At 41.5% G+C, this 13,737-nt stretch overlaps 1 protein-coding gene across 2 annotated transcripts; it reads left to right on the plus strand.

The window, feature by feature from the left end:
* Window positions 1-6,195: 6,195 nt before the first annotated feature.
* On the plus strand, window positions 6,196-9,495 carry LOC147608284 (Oxidoreductase family protein). Of its 2 annotated transcripts, none has more exons than XM_086789054.1 (3): window positions 6,196-6,289; window positions 7,854-8,354; window positions 8,567-9,495. In XM_086789054.1, exons 2-3 carry the CDS (start codon window positions 7,893-7,895, stop codon window positions 9,194-9,196), a joined length of 1,092 nt encoding a protein of 363 aa, XP_086645180.1. In that variant the 5' UTR covers window positions 6,196-6,289; window positions 7,854-7,892; the 3' UTR covers window positions 9,197-9,495. The 2 variants fall into 2 exon arrangements, with proteins under 2 accessions (XP_086645180.1, XP_086645181.1); XM_086789055.1 differs by lacking the exon at window positions 6,196-6,289 and adding an exon at window positions 6,719-7,730.
* Window positions 9,496-13,737: the final 4,242 nt, after the last annotated feature.

The following is a 13,737-nucleotide window of genomic DNA, read 5'->3' on the forward strand; positions in this document are numbered from 1 at the left end:
TGCTAAAAATTAATTTTTTCTTGCCAAGGCTCTCCGCAATGCCTTGAGGGAAAAAATTTAATTGTCAAAGCTTTCAAAATTTTATTTTGCAATTTTGGATGAATAAATATTCAACTCCAAACAAATAACAGATTCAAATATATTAAACATAGATATGGAAGATAAACCATAGCCTATCTAGTGTGTACCAAAAATAATAGTGAACCTCTAGTTCACACGCACTACACCCGTGCACATCAGGGTGCATAAATATTCGAGTACAAATAAATGGCACACGACTAACCAAAAATAATTAAGTGTAACTCATAAATATCGAGGCGATGTAAATGCCCATGCACATGACAAAACCCACGTGACACCTCGTTCTTCGGTGACCCTTGCACACTTATGCCTGTGTGGTGACACCTCGTTCGGTGACCCTCGCACAAGTACAATGCCTCGTTCGGCATCCTCGTACTCATCACCTATACTCAACAAGTCAACATGTTAGGTGAGGCAATAAAACACCAATATCAAAACAACACTAGCATGCGTACACATGGCATCACCCAATCACACCATACATAGCATAGACCCTCAAAGCATATGCTAATTGCACTTACAATTTAGTATTTAATATGACATCACTCACGATACTAATTTCAAGCATGGCACAGTGGTCAGATGGGCGTTTCCAATAGACCATAGAGGGCCAATAATGTAACACCCCTCTTGCTCAGGTTAGCAACTGACCTCAGTTGTGTGTTTGATAGGAGTGTATTAAGTTAGGGCATGTGTGAAAAAACCGCTCGGGCATCCAACGAGCATCTTCTCTCGGATAGTTCTTAAAGGTCAAAAGATATCTGTTATAAACATTGCCAGTTCTTGTAGTAGTTTGCTCATGGTTAGTAATTTCATCAGGTATTAATTGCTCTTCATCATCAACTAGCTCTGGAGGTTCTTCATAAACAAGATGAGTAGGGCCAATAATGTAACATCAAGGTCACTGAACGAGGTGTTGCACGTGCGAGGGTCACCGAACGAGGTGTCGCGCGGGTTTTGTCATGTGCATGGGCATTTACATTGCCTTGACATTTATGAGTTATACTTCATTATTTTTGGTTGGCCGTGTGCTATTTATTTGTACTCAAATATTTATGCACCCCGATGTGCACAGGTGTAGTGCGTGTGACTAGAGGTTTACTATTACATCCTCTAGAAGGATTGACTATTTTTGTAAAAGAGCCCTATTTTTGGCAAAAAGCTTCAGAATTGGCTCAAGGGCTATTTTGGTAATACATGATTAAATACTCATGTCGTGCAAGGAGCCAGCACACATGAGGGGGAGATTTAACCCAATCCTTGTTGATTGAGTGATGTTTATTTTGCGTACAATTTTCAAGTCTATGGTTTATCTTCCATGTTTATTTCCATGTCTATGTTTAATATGTTTGAATCTGTTATTTGTTTGGAGTTGAATATTTATTTGTGATTATTGTGTGCAATATTGGTACTTTGATTCTCTTTTGTGTGGCAAGTTCCTAACAGAGATTGAATACCTTGGTCACATTGTTTCTGTTGATGGTATTCGTGCGGACCCCAAAAAGATAGAGACTATAATGACTTGGCCGCGACCCAAAGATATTCATGAACTCCGATCATTTCTTGGTTTGTGCAGTTACTATAGACGTTTTGTAAAGAATTTTGCCTACATTTCTCATTACCTCACTTTTCTTTTAAAGAAAACAAACAAGTATGTGTGGACTGATAAACAGGAAAAGTCTTTTAATGCTTTAAAAGAAGCACTCACTAAAGCACCAGTTCTGCAATTACCAGACTTTGCTAGACCTTTCTTTATTGTTGTGAGTGATGCTAGTGGTACATGCATAGGGGCAGTATTAATGCAAGATGGTCACCCCATAGCATTTGAGAGTAGGAAACTTAGACCCCCCGAGTGCAAGTACAACACTTATGATAAAGAATTGACTGCTGTAGTCCATGCCCTAAAGATTTGGAAACACTATTTGATGGGATGAGAATCATCATCAAAATAGACCAGCAGTGTATCAGGCACCTACTCATCCATCCTTTGATATCTCACAGACACATCAAATGGGCTACTTTTATTCAGAGTTTCCAGCCTACTATTCTCTATCAACCTGGAAAAGAGAATGTAGTTGATGATGCCCTTAGTCGACAGCCTAGTGTTCATCACATCACGGCTCTAGATAGCTCGACTTTCAATGCTATGAAAGACTCTTATGACCAAGACTCAGACTTTCAGACACTTGGACCAAAATGAGAGATAATGGGTGGACTCCCCACTTTAGATTACTCTTATCATGATGGATATCTCTTTTTTCAGAGGAGATTATGCATCACGAGACCTTTTAGACAGTCTGTTATGGAGGAGTTGCACCAACCCCCATATGCATGGCATAGAGGAGTATCATCTACTTTACAAACCATTGCCCGAGACTTTTACTGGCCATCTATGAAGAAATATATAGCCAAGGTTGTGGCCGAATGCATTACTTGCCAGAAGATTAAAAGCTATAAGGGGAAAACTCAAGGATTACTTATGCCACTCCCAATTCCCAATGAACCATGGGAGCAGATTTCAATGGACTTTATAACTGGTTTTCTGCTTACTGCTAATCAGAATGACATGATTTGGATAGTAGTTGATAGATTTAGCAAACAGGCTCATTTCATTGCATGTAAAAAGAAACTGACTGCTCATCAACCTACTTATTTATTTTTAAAGCATATATTTGTGCATCATGGTTTGCCTAAAGTCATTGTGTCCGATGGAGATTCTAAATTTTGTAGCGATTTTTGGAGAACATTGTTTGATAATTTAGGCACAAAATTAGGATTCTCTATTGCTTTTCACCACCCTGAATCCAATGGCCAAACTGAAGTGACCAATAGCTCTCTCCAATTTGCCTACAATAACACTCCTCACTCTGCCACTAAAAACGCACCGTTTGAGATAGTGTATGGAAAGACCCTTCCCACTTTGATGACTCGTCTTTCCCACACTATAGAAGTTGCTGATGAATTTACTAGAGACTTTAGCTCTATTCATGACCAAGTTAAAGAGGCTATTAGGAAGGCTCAGGAAAAGTATGTAAAGTAGGCCAATAAGAAAAGGAAACCCATAATTTTGAAAAAGGAGACCATGAACTTTTGAGGATAGAAAAGAGGAGACTTAAGAGTGTAGAAAAGAATCCTGTTGTCAAACTTATTAGTCCTTTCAAGATAGTAGACAAAATCAATGACCTGGCTTATAGACTAGATCTTCCATCCCATTGGAGGATTCATAACTCTTTTCATATTAGTCTATTGAGACCCTTTAAAGGACCAATCCCTACTCATCCCGTTTATGAAGAACCTCCAGAGCTAGTTGATGATGAAGAGCAATTAATACCTGATGAAATTATTGACCATGAGCAGACTACTACAAGAACTGGCAATGTTTATAACAGATATCTTTTGACCTTCAAGAACTATGCGAGAGAGGATGCTCATTGGATGCCCGAGCAGTTTTTCCGCACACACTCCTATCAAACACACAACTGAGGTCTGTTGCTAACCCGAGCAAGAGGGATGTTACATTATTGGCCCTCTATGGTCTATTGGGGACGCCCATCCCACCATTGTGCGATGCTTGCAATTAGTATCGTGAGTGATGTCATATTAAATACTAAATTGTAAGTGTGATTGGCATATGCTTTGCGGGTCTATGCTATGTATGGTGTGATTGGGTAATGCCATGTGTACACATGCTAGTGTTGTTGATATTGGTGTTTGATTGCCTCACCTAACATGTTGACTTGCAAAGTATAGGTGATGAGTACGAGGATGCCGAATGAGGCATTGTACTTGTGTGAGGGTCACCGAATGAGTTGTCGCCACACAGGCATGAGTGTGCAAGGGTCACCGAATGAGTTGTCGCCACACAGGCATGAGTGTGCAAGGGTCACCGAACGAGGTGTCACGCGGGTTTTGTCATGTGCATGGGCGTTTACATCGCCTCGACATTTATGAGTTATACTTCATTATTTTTGGTTGGTCGTGTGCTATTTATTTGTACTCGAATATTTATGCACCCTGATGTGCACGGGTGTAGTGCGTGTGAACTAGAGGTTCACTATTATTTTTGGTATACACTAGATGTGTGTGAACATCCTCTAGAAGGATTGATTATTTTTGTAAAAGAGCCCTATTTCTAGCAAAAATCTTCACGATTGGCTCAAGGGCTATTTGGTAATACATGATTAAATACTCATGTCGTGCAAGGAGCCAGCACGCATGAGGGAGAGATTTAACCCAATCCTTGTTGATTGATGGTGCTGATTATTTTGTGCACAGTTTTCAAGTCTATGGTTTATCTTCCATGTTTATTTCCATGTCTATGTTTAATATGTTTGAATCTGTTATTTGTTTGGAGTTGAATATTTATCCGTGATTATTGTGTGCAATTTTGGTACTTTGATTCTCTTTTGTGTGGCAAGTTGCTGACACTACATAACATTCCAATTTCTATGTAGGTTCAATACTAAGAACATAGCAAGTAAAGATTGAGCAACTCCGTAAGGATATAACAAGCGATAGAGATTACTGAACAAGTTTGTAGTGAGCGTGTTATTTGATGTATGGCTCTGTAAAAAATTTCTTTGCTTCACTTCTAGCACTAGAAGTGCTATAACTAAATGGGAGAATAATGGAGCCTTCCTCCCATAATTATAATTTTAAGGGGAGACTTGTGCCACTTCCCAACCATACCTTGTGTGGCCCTTTTTTTGCACCTTCAAATGCATACACACAATAAGCATGGGTGTAATAAAACAAATTACAATTATTCTTTCTCTAGGCTTTAATCCAAATTCAGTGACTCTGGGGTTAATCAGATTTTGGGGGAATTTCAAAAAGTTTGGGTTTCCACTGCATTGGGGATGACTCTTGCTGGCTCAAAGACTGGATGTGGTTCAATGGGGTGAAGCTGCATAAAGGTTCAACCAAAGCTTTATACATAGAATTGAGAAAAACATATTTGAATGTGATCCAGCCCGCCCTTGAAGATTCTTGCCTTTCTGTGGAGAGTATGCTTAGTGGCTTTACCAGTTGGATCCAAGCTTATACAAAGGAACTTTACATCATGCTGCTGTCCAAGGTGTAGGACAGCCTTGGAGGATGGAAAACATTTATTTTGGGGGTGCCCTGCCCATAAGGGAATTTTGGGTCAAGATAGAGAAATGGGTGGCTAGAGGTTTGGGAGGACAGGGACTGTGGGGGGATTGGGTCTTGGGAAAGGAGATAGAATCTGAAGAGGTTACTAACTGGTTATTTAACATTATCAGATATGGATGTCTTTGGGAGATTTGGATATCTAGAAATAATTTAGTATTCCATAATGGTGGGAAAACTGGCTTGAATGTTACTGAAACGTGTTTATCTGTGCAAATCTGTATATCATACTAACAAGCTGAATGATGTTAATACACTTCAGGCAATACAATCTCTCTGCAATGGAATCAAATGATCTGCATTACAGTAGGCCTTGGTACATACTAGGAAGTCCTAATAGAAGAATGTATGCAGGAGTTCATTATCAAGGAAGTGAAGACCAAGCTGTCCAAGTTTGGACCCAGGACCAAGAGGTGGTATCTCAAGGAGAAACATCTTGTTTATACTTTTGTGGCATTTGTAGAAAATCCACTGGGCATTAGACCTATGGTGAAGGTCTGGGCACGTAAATGTGTCTTGGAAAAGCTCCCACCAAAAGGCTTTGCTACTGAGCCTATGATGATAGCTTGTATGCAGTTAGGCTACCATGTATCTTGGAGTCAATCCTCTTTTGTGTGGGAGGATGAAAGATGAGACTTTCTTTGCAAATTACCGAATAGTGTGACCTGGAACAGGTTGGGGGCTCTAGAGTGTTGTAAACGGTTGGCTGATGTAAATATCTTCTGAATTTGTAAAAGGATGGTTTGATGTAAATATCTTCAGTGATTAATATATTTCGAATATTCTCCCCAAAAAAAACAGATTACAATTATGAACGATGTGTTCATGAATACGAGTCTATGCCAAACAGATTACAATTATGAACGATGTGTTCATGCCTATGCCAAGCTTATATTTTTGCCGAATTTTAAATAAAGGCCAGGAAAATAAAAATATGAAAAAGAATTTCGTGGTTGTCGTTAATCTCGAAACACACACACTACTCTCTCTCTCTCTCTCTCTCTCACGCGCACACACTCTCTCACTCACTCGTACTAAGCAGCGGCAAGTCTCGCAGGTAAGCTTCTGTCTTCTGCCTGATTGTGTTAACAGGAAGAAAAAACGAAATTTCCATTTCAACTGATGGATTCTATGGTCTTAAACATCAAAAGTTTCTCCTGCAAATCTCTATGCCTGAAGGAGACATCAGATCCCTCCTTGAAGACCATGACTGAAGCAAAAGGCCATGAGTTGGCCTTTTCTGTCAGGAAGTGCGCGAGGCACTGCATTTCCATCTCATGCAAGTGTGTGAAATCCCTAAGCTTGTATGACATCAGGTGGCAAAACTGGCTCATGCACAGGCACGTGTCACCAGATGTATGTGCCAAGACACTTGAGGATATTGCAGAGCACAATTCTCTAAAGTGCTACAGAAATAAAGGGGGAGGGGGATGCGGGACCATACCCTCTATGGTCCTGTTGCAGCAAGTGGTTGTGCCTGATGGGCTGAAATTGCTGTTGTGCTGCTCCTGCTGCGTGAAGAGCCCTCCTGTACCTGTGAAGGATCCCCTAGATGCTGCCCATATCATTGAAGAATGTCCGAAGCTGTGAATCAACCAAAATATCCAAAATTGGGGATTCTGTGACCTCAAAGAGGTTCTCCATATCCACTGCCCACACGGGGAAGCATCCATGTGCCTCTGTAGAATCTCCGGGATCTTAAGCTTCATATGAAGGTCAAACTGTAGGCATCTAGTGCGCTGAGACTGATGAGCTTTGTCTAGGGTGACTCCTGGGAGTCGTGATGGGATGCTCCTCCCTCTCGACCTCTTAGAGCAAAGTCAACAGATCTGGTCATTTGTGGCAATGCCCTCTGCTCTCCCCGTCTCCACTGGAAAGTGGTGAGATGAGGCCTCTGCTACTGCTCTACTTGCTGTTGGGATGATTTCAATGTAATCCTTGGCAGTCTGTCTGTCTGGGATGTGGAGGAGTGAAAGCAGTGTATGTATGTCACTGTCTGGAAAAGTGCATCCACTATCAATGGTAGTGCTCCAAATTCCGCAAGAACGATGAGGTCTGGGCGTGATGGTTTGTTCCGGGTCATGCTGAAAAACATCATAACCTGAAGCCTTTTGCATCCTCCTCTAATTCTCATCCCCAAGGTCTGGTTCCCAAAAAAAGGCCCCATACATCACTGCTGGAGTCACTAAGGTGTCCAATAACCATCCCTTAGTACTGGGTTCTTGGAAATGTGTTTGGAAGCATTGTCTCTGGAGAAGGGCCAGGGCTGCCTGTGTAGGTAAAGTGATGTCTGGATACCACTGAGTGTGAGGTGTTGAAAATCATCACCCTGGTCTTGCCAAGGTTCACTGTGAGGTCCGGCTGCTCACAAAACACATGTAATGCATCAAGATGCCTCTGTAGCCCCTTGGCCGAATCTGAGATGAGCACTATATCGTCTGCATATAGTAGGACGGGGACCAAGGTGTGTGCTGGTGGAAAAGGTGTGCCACCAACAGGTTAATGACATCCGAGATCTCATCTATGGGTTTGACCAAAGCATTGCCTCCAATAATTTCTTTAATAAGAAAAGGTTTGACTCTCTTGTCATGATTTGAATTGTTGTATTTTGGCTTCTTTAGGTGAAAAAGGAGAAAGCTTTGAAGGCCTGTTGCAAAAACATGGATGATGGGCTTGTGCGATTCGGCATCCTTGGATGTGCCAACATTGCAAGAAAGATGTCAAGGGCAATTCTTATGACTCCAGGTGTATGCTTGTATGCTGTTGGGAGCAGATCTTTGGAAAAGGCACAAGGTTTCGCCAAGGCCAATGGTTTCCCACCTGACTCCAAGGTTTATGGGAATTATCAGAGTTTGCTGGATGATGAAGCTGTGGATGTCGTGTATATTCCTCTTCCCACATCATTACACCTGGAATGGGCGTTAAAAGCTGCAGAAAAGAAGAAACATGTTCTACTGGAGAAACCTCCAGCATTAACAACTGAAGATTTTGATAAGATCATTTCAGCTTGTGAAAAGCAGGGTGTGCAATTGATGGATTGTACCATGTGGATGCATCATCCCCGGACTGCCAAAATGAAGGAAGTTCTTAAAAATCAAGAGTTGTTTGGTGATATTTTAGAGGTAATTTTCTTTCGTGAAGCATTGCATGAGTTGTGGATAAGGATCATTGGCATGCTAAGGGATCATCTACAGCCCACATGTAGATGACAGGCAGACGACTGCAACTGATGAACAGGCAATTTAGCTCGTTCACAACTTGCCAGTCCACAATATGGGGGGTGTATGTGTAACATGCCTAGATTTAAGACCTTTGATTGGAATTGTTGTTTCAGGTCCATTCATCATTCTTCGTTCCAATGACAGAAATGTCTCCACAGTTCTTCACAGAGAACATACGGATAAAAGCAGAGCTTGATGCACTAGGAGCACTTGGTGACTTGGGTTGGTATTGTGCCCGAGGAATACTCTGGGCTTATGATTATGATCTCCCTGCAAGTGTCATCGCCCTTCCAGGGGCAAAATTCAGTAAACAAGGGGTGATCACAAGCTGTGGTGCTTCCTTTACTTGGGATGATGGGCGGACAGCCACACTGCATTGCTCATTTTATGCAAACATGGCCATGTCTTTAGTAGCTTATGGGACTAGAGGCACAGTTGAGGTGGAAGATTTTGTGATACCCTTCAAAGAGGATTCAGCACAGTTCAAAGTTCATGGTGTGGGCAGGTTTGAACCCATGGATATAAGCTGGAATGCAGAAGTCAATGCTCATGAAGTTGACACGAGTCTAACTCAAGAAAGCCTTTTGGTTCAAAAATTTGCAAGCCTTGCAAAGGGGATTAAGAATGGCACAGGGGCCTTGGACCCATGGTGGCCTGCTATTACAAGGAAGACTCAGCAGCTGCTTGATGCTATAAAAATGTCCATTGACCAAGGGTGCATAGTTGTGACATTGAAAGCATAGAGTCTATGATGGTGTCTATCAACACATTGATGTTTCTCATGTAGCTACATGGGCCTTATCAAAGGCAGGCCAATCTAGAACCTGTCTCTCTAGTATGGATAAAGCAAGTGCATGCACCCACATATAGTTGGCTTGCTTATATATTTTTTTGTGAAGCAGTGCCTGCATGTTATTACACACACAAGATGAGCATTCTATCTCTCTGCATGCAATGTGCCAAAAATTATTTTTTGTTTTTGGGTAGTTAATAAAAAGGTTAGAAAGGCAAAGCCAATAAATGATTTTAACACAAAAGAAAATATTAGGTCCACCAAAAAGTATTCAGTCCTTTCTCCTCTCTCTCTCTCTCTCTTATATTAAATACGTCCCCTGGTTTTGAATGAATGATATGGAGCAAAAGTGTAATGGCCATGTTTAGAATGGATATTTTATACTTGATTGTGTAACTATGGTACCCAAATTGTATTCATTGGTGGTCAAATTCTTGACAGGTGATGTACACTTCGAAGTTGTATATATTGGTGGTTAGATTCTTAAGAAGTGATGTGTAGTTCTTATTTCTTTTTGGACTTCATTCCCTAATTACATATGTTGAGATGTCAAGCTTAATATGAGCTGACACTCAAGAGGCGCCTGTATGATCGTTCGACATTCATATCACTGGTGGGTTTGGTAGTTGACATCATCATATCTTCGTCATACGGGTCATGTAAAAGGGTAGGAGAAGGGTGTGTGTGTGTGAATGGACTTATGGTCCACTAGCTCACCTATTTAAAGGCAAAGCTAGAAGGCATTTTGAATGGTGCAAAGGTCAAGTTGTATGCATAATAAGCAACTTAATAAATAAGTTCATTTCTTGTATTTTTGGTCTGTCTCCTCCACTCATTTTGATCTAGCATAAGCACCATGTTTTCTCAATAGAGATATCTCCCAATAGATGGTGTTCTCATAGGACCATATACATCATTACGTACAAGCTATAATTTCTTAACAGCTCTCATAGATTCATCCTTTGGAAATGATGCCTGATGTATTTTACCAAGAATACACCCTACATACATGTTTATTAGGGGTCTCAAGAGTTAGCAACTCAAATACCATATCATTCCTTTGAAGGTGTAACAAATTGCCATAATTTAGATGGCCAAATCGTGCATATCATAACTCTGCATCACTCATAGCATGAGTCGTAGAGACTAAGCAAGCATCATGCTACAACTTCTCAAATACATCCATCTTGTATAGGCCATGAAACAAGGTACCTGAGGCAATAATAGAATAACCATCATTTCTATCCTGAACTGTACATCTCTCATCCACAAATTTCACCATCAAGCTTGACAAGGCTGAAAAGATGCAGGAGAGAAGAGAGCTTGAGCTCTTGCAAGCACACACACACTCACAAAACCCTAAAAGAGAGCACACATGGTGAGAGACTGAAAATCTTCTTCTTCACATAACACTCAACACACTATATATAAAGATAAGAGTACACACATATGAAAAGGTACTCAACCAAATATATACTAGGATTCTCTATAGTGTGAACCCAACTAAATGAGCTGGCGCTATAACTATGCCAGTCTTTAGGATGGCTGTCACATAGCCTGTCATCCCACTGGTCGCATATCACCCATGATCTCACCACCCATGCCAATGGTGTAAGTGTGGGGCCTATCCCCCAGGCGGGTCATCAGCGTCCACCGTCTCACTAGATGAGCTCGATATCTCAACACTCCCCCTCGAGCTCAACTCCATCTCATGTATACCAAGTGAAGCCCCGAATATGCGGAGCTTCTCTGTATCCAATGCTTTGGTGAAGATGTCAGCAACCTGATCCTGTGTGCTGATATAAACAAGGTCAACGTCTCCTGTCAAAACCTTCTCTCTGACAAAATGGTAGTGGACCTCTATATGCTTCGTGCGAGCATGAAAAACTGGGTTCCTGTGGCCAAATGTATACTACTAATGTTGTCACAGAAAATGACAACTTGTCTATCCACTGATAGACCCAAATCTGCAAGTAGCTTTCTCAACCAAGCTACCTCACATGCTGCCATAGCAGCACCTCTGTACTGGATAGAGCAACCATAGGCTGCTTCTTGCTGCTCCAAGTCACAGCAGCACTCCCCAAAGAAAACATGAATCCACTAGTAGATCTTCTATCTGAGATACTACTAGCCCAATCAGCATCTGTGTACCCATGTACACATATCTCTATCCCAGTTTCATAAAATAGTCCACAATGCAAAGTAGACCTCACGTACCTCAGTATGCGTCTCAATGCATCCAGATGCGGCTTCCGTGGAACCTGCATAAACTGACTCACCAACCCAACAGCAAAGCTCAAATCCGGCCTGGTGATCGTCATGTAGATCAAGCTTCCTACTATGCGTCTATACATAGTAGGATCCTCCAAAATCTCTCCTGAATCTGTACTCAACTTGCCATTCTGATCCAATGGCACTGAGATAGGCTTACAGCCTGTCATACCATACTTGGACAACATGTCCAAGCCATACTGTCTCTGCAGTAATTCAATACCATGTGGTGACCTAATCACCTCAATGCCCAAGAAATATCTGAGCTCCCCCAGATCCTTCATCGCAAACTTCTGTCTAAGCAAGATCTTTACATTAAAGATCGCTGCATCATGGTCCCCCGTGATGATCAAGTCATCTACATAGATGACAACAAGCACAACCCCTCTATCACTATGTCTCACATACAGCGAGAAATCTGCATTGGCTACATGAAAGCCAATAGTGACAAGATATTCAGAAATCATGTCAGACCATGCTCTTGGTGCTTGTTTTAAGCCATACAAGGCTTTCTTCAACCTGCAAATACGCTCGGGGTGACTCACATCCTCATAACCAGGTGGCTGCAACATATACACCTCTTCTTGTAAATCCCCATGCAAAAATGCATTCTTTACTTCCATCTGATGTGAAGACCATTGCTTTGACGCAGCCACTGCTATCACAACTCTCACTGTTGCTATCTTGGCAACTGGGCTGAAGGGTTTCCTCATTATCAATGCCGTATGTCTACGCATATCCTTTGGTTACCAATCTAGCCTTGTACCTGCTTATGCTTCCATCACTGTTATGTTTTACTTTGTACACCCACTTACATCCAATGGCTTTCTTGCCTTCAAGCAATTGCACTAAATCCCAAGTCTCATTTCTATATAGTGCATCCATCTCCTCATCCATAGCTTTCTCCCAACACACATTTCCAACAGCCTCATCAATGCATGTGGGCTCTACAACTTGTACAACTTTTGCCATGTATGCATAGTGATGTGCCACATAACCATCATAGGTAAACCTCTGCACAGGATTCTTCACTCTTTCAGATCTTCGTAGCTTTGCATTCATGGCTTCCATAGCCTTCTTTACACCAGGTGTTCTCATAGCTGGTATCCCAAGATCCTCATCAAAGGCTCATCTCTGAGCCACTAGACTCTCCATCAACATGAGAATACCCTGTAGAAATGTCAGGCATACTAAGGGGCTCAACCACTTTCTCTTTGCCTTTATGTGATGTACTAATCACATTCACAGGACTGGTATTATGACACATCCTGCCACTCCATGTGGTCTATCAACTGAACCACTAGATGAGGACTCTCCTGGTCCAAAGACTGTGATTGCTGACTTGTATTCTGTGCAACCACATTTCCATTCACATCAGTCCCAACAGCTTCTTTTTCAGCAGCATACCAGCTGCTCATCTCATCAAAAACAACATCCCTACTTACACCCTCAACTCACGTGTAGCAGGGTTATAACACCTGTATCCCTTTTGCTCAAGGGAATACCCAATAAAAACACATTTTTCAGCTTTTGAATCCAACTTAGTTCTCAGGTTTTCTGCCAGTAAACCTCTCCTCTGGAGTTACATCATGTATGGCTGCAGTTGGAGTCCTGTTCATGATGTAAACTGCTGTAGAAACAGCCTCAGCCCAATAACTATGCGGCATATTCTTCTCTCTCAATGCTCGTGCAATCTCAGCAATGTGCCTGTTTTTTCACTCAGCAACTCCATTTTGCTGCGCGGAGTGTATCTGCATGTAAACTGTCTCCGAATACCATTCTTCTTCAAAAATTCAGAGAACTCATTGGAGAAGTACTCTCCTCCTTCATCTGACCACCTTAGGCACTTTACATATTTCCATGTTTGCTTTTCAACCATAACTTTGAAATTCTGAAAATGAGTGAACACCTCACCCTTCTCCTTCATGAAGTATACCCACACTTTCCTTGTATGGTCATCAATAAATGTCGCATAATACCTGCAGCCTCCCATAGACATGGTCTTCGTACCCCATACATATGAAGGCACAACATCTAGTGCATTTCTGCTCACATTTCTATTACGTGGAAATACATGCTTTGTTTGCTTTCCAAAATGGCATGCTTCACATATTTTCTGCATATCTTCAACTTTAAACTTTGGCAGCCCTATCACAATTCCTTAAGTCTGCATAGACTTCATTCTCTGCACATTCACATATCCAATTCTTTTATGCCAAA

The sequence above is a fragment of the Cibotium barometz genome, chromosome 53, assembly GCF_041138505.1.
Source record: "Cibotium barometz isolate CiBa-2024 chromosome 53, ASM4113850v1, whole genome shotgun sequence".
Lineage (NCBI taxonomy): Eukaryota > Viridiplantae > Streptophyta > Polypodiopsida > Cyatheales > Cibotiaceae > Cibotium > Cibotium barometz.

Excerpts from the sequence above, each read along its gene's own strand:
- LOC147608284 (XM_086789054.1), top strand. The coding sequence starts at position 7,893 with ATGGATGATGGGCTTGTGCGATTCGGCATCCTTGGATGTGCCAACATT. Across the intron at positions 8,355-8,566 it reads TGTTTGGTGATATTTTAGAG|GTCCATTCATCATTCTTCGT; the intron begins GTAATTTTCTTT and ends TTGTTGTTTCAG.